Source organism: Euprymna scolopes, chromosome 23 (genome assembly GCF_053919585.1).
Source record: "Euprymna scolopes isolate OS-2025 chromosome 23, ASM5391958v1, whole genome shotgun sequence".
Taxonomy (NCBI): Eukaryota; Metazoa; Mollusca; class Cephalopoda; order Sepiida; family Sepiolidae; genus Euprymna; species Euprymna scolopes.
In genome coordinates this window covers 29,164,638-29,169,333 of record NC_136504.1, presented here as the reverse complement: position 1 = coordinate 29,169,333, position 4,696 = coordinate 29,164,638, and the positions used below count along the sequence as shown (strand labels likewise).

Here is a 4,696-nt window from a genome sequence, read left to right as displayed (position 1 = left end):
TTATGTAGTCGTCATTTCAAAAATATTTTTTTAAAAAGTATTTGGGTGCAATCAGCTAGAATCGAAACTGAAAGCAAAACTGTCGCATTCAAAGCTTGTGACGTTACCACTGTACCAACGTGATGCGCATATGAACTGTTTAAAAATTAAAAATAAAGATGAATGTTCAAAATGTATAACGATTTTTTCAATTTTTACCCCATTTTGATCCCTTAAAACTATTTTAACCGGCTGCAGACACATAAAAGATTCAATCATTTGAGGCCTCTAGCGTTGCTTTGCTACTTTTTGTTTCGGTAGAGATAGAGTTTGAAAATATGGAGACAGACAGACAGTCAGGCATAGTGAGTTTTGTAAATTATATATATATATATATATATATATATATATATATATATATATATATATATCCGACAAAATAACGCCTCATATGAAATAACATTGGGTCATTTTTTTTAAATAACAGTTATTCCGTCATGAACACGCAGCTATGATATTGTTAGTTTGAATCTAATGTACAAATCAATCTTCAGGTTTACGAAAAAACAATGAATTATAGTGGAATATTTTCACGAAACATTCATTTTATATTCCATTCACGCAGAGAATGAGGTCTACAGTTTTTCATTGTTTATTTTAGAGTGTTAGAAGGCGAGAAAAAGACAGAAATTAAGAGAGAGGAAAGAAGAGAGAGAGAGAAAAAGGTAGAGAAAAAGATAGAGAGGGGGTTCAGCCGTATAATAGTGTATCTTTTACTTATTGCTTAAATACCATTTTAGTTGTACTATCCCAAGATGCAACTATTCGCGAGGGCAAGCCTCAATGTCCGCCGAAGTCATTGTTTTTAAGCTTGCATATACGATGCTGCCGTTCAGTTTTTAAAGACAAAGGATACGCCTTGTAGAGGAAGCTAAGTGCGTAATTGTGAGGCAAGGGTTGCGCAATCTCCAACCACACCTCTCCTGAATCGGCACCGTTTGAGTCCAGTGGCAAACACGACTGGAAACAATGCCGAGATAAGCGGAAAGCACATACAACACCTGAAAGTCCCAAATGGTCACCCATTTAGTATTGACCAGATTTAATGTCGCTTAACTTCGGTGTGCAAACCTAATTATGCCGGATACACAGAGTGTTTCAAAATGATCTAACACATTTGTTGGTCCAATAAAATGAAATAATTAAATAAAGAAAATATTGTTATATTTTTAAATGTACGTAGAATGCCATTTAATTTCACACAATCTTAAATATTAAATCGGCCAAATTTTTCCCATCATTGCTAATACACGACTGCAGATGTTCACGAAAGTTTTCAATAACTCGATGTATCATTTCGGGTGGAATAGCAGCAAATTCAGAACGAACAGCTTGTTTTAATTATTCAAGAGGTCAGGGGATGTGGTTGAATACTTTTGTCTACAAGAAAAAATCGCAATCAGGCGATCTTGCGGACTAACTAATATCACCATGCAAAAGAAATCAAATGATTAGAATTCCTATTGCACGTCTAGAAGTATGCGATGTTGCACCCTCCTCTTGAAACCATACATTATTTCTATACTCCAGTTAATTCAGTTTGGCTCTCAGAAAATTATTTAGCATGACACCATATCGCTCAGAAGTAACTGTCACTGTTCCATTGTCATCCTCTAAAAAATACGGGTCCCAAATGTGAACTATGTGTAAAAAATGCATAATTACAGATATAAATGAATTTTGACCTAATTAAAATAAAATAGCATTCTACGTACATTTAAAAAACAACAAATATTTTCTTTATTTAATTATTCAATTTTTTTTTTTACCTTCAAATGTGCCAGATAATTTTGGGGCACCCTGTACTCTTGTAAAATGATATTTGAAGCTTTACGGAAATGTTAACTGGTAGCGTTGCGGTCTTTGTAATCAGTTTTGCCAAGTTCAAATCATATTGGACACAATGGGGCCATTTTAGGCACGAATGCATTTTGGAAGGTAAGCTCCCAGATTATCCTCGGGTAGCTTCTGACCTTGGTAAGTGGTCAAGCATTAGTACTTTATGTCTCGACACTAAATAACAAGGCCTCATAAAATAACATTGTTTTATTTTTTCAAACATAATAGTTATTTCTAGAGCATTGGTAGTCTGAATCTCCTGTGCAAATGAATCCTTAGGTTTGCAGAAAAAAATTGCTTACTGATGAATATTTTCATTTCATCATTGATTCACGTAGAAAATAAAGTCCACAGTCTATGATTGACATGCCATAAAGCAGACAAAACTAAACCATCCTCATTTCGTATTATTCAGATTGCTCGGACTACTTTTCTTATATTGATTGCCATTTTAACAATATTTTAACAATATTTTAACAACATTTTAACAATATTTTAACAATATTTTAACAATATTTCCGCCGATGTGGCCGACTTTTTTCAGGTGTATCTTGTCGCACATCGGAATCTTTCTGTAAAACTCGGGAATCATTTTGTTGAACTCCGAAATCTATACGGAATTTTGAACGCAACCCTTTATTTAATCCATGAAGGTAGCACACTCTAGCTCTATCAGCCAAAACTGGGTCGGAGTCTAAACTAATTTGTAATTCTATTCTTAGTATTTCCTGCAGTAAAAATTGAACCTTCAACCGCCAGAAGATTTTCATGTAGAATTAATTTTGATCCAATACTTTATCCGTTATACTACGGGTCTTTGCGGACTTCAAAGCAGAACGCATGTCATGCTACCCCCAAGGATTAAATAAAGGGTTCCATTCTAAATTGCGCGCAGATTCCTGGGCCAAAAATAAAGATTCCTTAGTTCGACAAGGAACATCTGAAAAAAGTCAGAGGTAATATCGGCTGAACCATTCTGCAAATAACACTCAAGATGAGAATAATAGTCTGAATAAGGTAAATAATGCGAATTATCAAACCACATCTCAAAATTTCAGAAACATTCACATTTTTGTGTTTATTTTTTATGATTGGTACCAATGACTGCAAACGCCTGATCCATATAACGTCTTCTCTTCTCATCTTTCTGTCTTTTAGTGCCGACCACAAAGGAGGAATCGCCGTTCCTGACTAAATACAGTCTAGGCTTCCAAGAATGCACAAGTGAAGTCAGTCGCTATTTAAGTTCGGTTGCCGAAGTCGACACCGACATTCGAACTCGATTATTAAATCACCTGGCTACCTACGTCAGCCAACCGTCTACTCCGTCCACAGTTTCATCCACGGCCTCCTCGCCAACGTCCACCACTTCTTCTTCCGCAGCAGCGACCGCCATCTCAACCCCGATTAGCCGTCCATCGTCTGTCACAGATATCGCAGCCGTCCACTCACCAGCAGCGTCCGTAACCTCGCCGCCTTCCCCGTCGACCACCCAACGTCTAACGCCGTTACCGTCGACTCCGTCATCACATATACAATTGCAGTTGACCCCATCGCTGGCTCAATCACCATCCAGCGTCCAATCTTCCAAGATCTCAATGTCCACGGTCGAGACAACCACTGGTTCGGAATCGATGGTCGCACCCAAACAAATCACGATATTTCCAGCTGATTTCTGTACAGCCACAACAACAACAACGACAACAGCAACAGAATCAACATTTTCAGCGCCAGCTTCGGGAGGAATCCTGTCTCTGGACACAAGCTGTCCTCAGGTGCCGACCGCTAAATTACTGAGCGGTGTCCAACTTATTACAACCAGGCTTTCAAACGGGCAGATGGCGTTTATCCTTCCAACAAACCTCATGACAGAAACACAACAAGCACACCAGCCACAACCTCAACCACAACCGCGACAGCAATCCCAACAGAGTTATATCCCCATCCCTGTCTTCGCCCCAACATCCACATCTATCACCCCTTTATCCTCGACGGTAAGCGGCCAGCCTGGAGTAATGGCTCTCCTACCGCAAGTTCCCAAAAACAGTGTCACCCCCACAACCAGCATGGCATTCATGCCCCACGTTTTTCAACTTCCACAGATGACGGGGGTGAATTCCCCATTTTCACATCTGCCTTTAGTCAACGCTTACCCTAGTGAGACAACGGCGAGCGGAACCGGGTTGTCACTTCCGGTAAAGCTTCCTTCATCAATAACTGAAATGAAACATCCGGTCTTGGTGCCGGAATTGACCAAAATGCAAACGGCCTCAACGCCGTCCGTCCAACTCCAGACGCCAGCAAAAAGAGAAGATCACATAATCGCTGAACCAGTCGCACCGGTTCCGCAACCAACGGAAGAAGAAAATGTTTGGCGGCCTTGGGCTCACTGATGAAATAAGAACATTAATTATTTTAAGACATTTCATAATTCAAAACTGAAATTGCATTTACAAAACGAATTTTCATTGGATGGTATATCTAAAGTTTGTGCCGTTCCGAGTAAATCTTATATTTAATGTTCCTCTATTTCCACGTACTCACACATACACACACAATAGAAATTATAGGAAAAAAATAGTTACACTAACAAAAATGGAATCAAAAACAAGATGTGACGTATTATACACACTTTTTTTTTTACTATCAAGTATCACAGCTACCTGGGGTGGCTCCGGATCTGTGGTAATTAATTTTAAAAAATTAAAAGATTAAAAGTGACCACATTTTTCTTTTAAACCTTCATGAGTCACGTTATAATTTAAAAAAAATTCTCTCTCTCTCTCTCTCTCTCTCTCTCTCTCTCTCTCTATATATA

General features: G+C 38.5%; 1 protein-coding gene across 1 annotated transcript in view; it reads left to right on the top strand.

Moving 5' to 3' along the window:
* LOC145245816 (uncharacterized) overlaps window positions 1–4,486 on the top strand; it is an 81,334-nt gene extending 76,848 nt beyond the window's left edge. The window contains exon 4 of the mRNA XM_080107467.1: window positions 3,037–4,486. Within this exon, the coding sequence (XP_079963593.1) occupies window positions 3,037–4,271 (1,235 nt within the window). The 3' untranslated portion in view covers window positions 4,272–4,486. The remainder of the gene's footprint in view (window positions 1–3,036) is intronic.
* The last annotated feature ends 210 nt before the right edge of the window (window positions 4,487–4,696 follow it).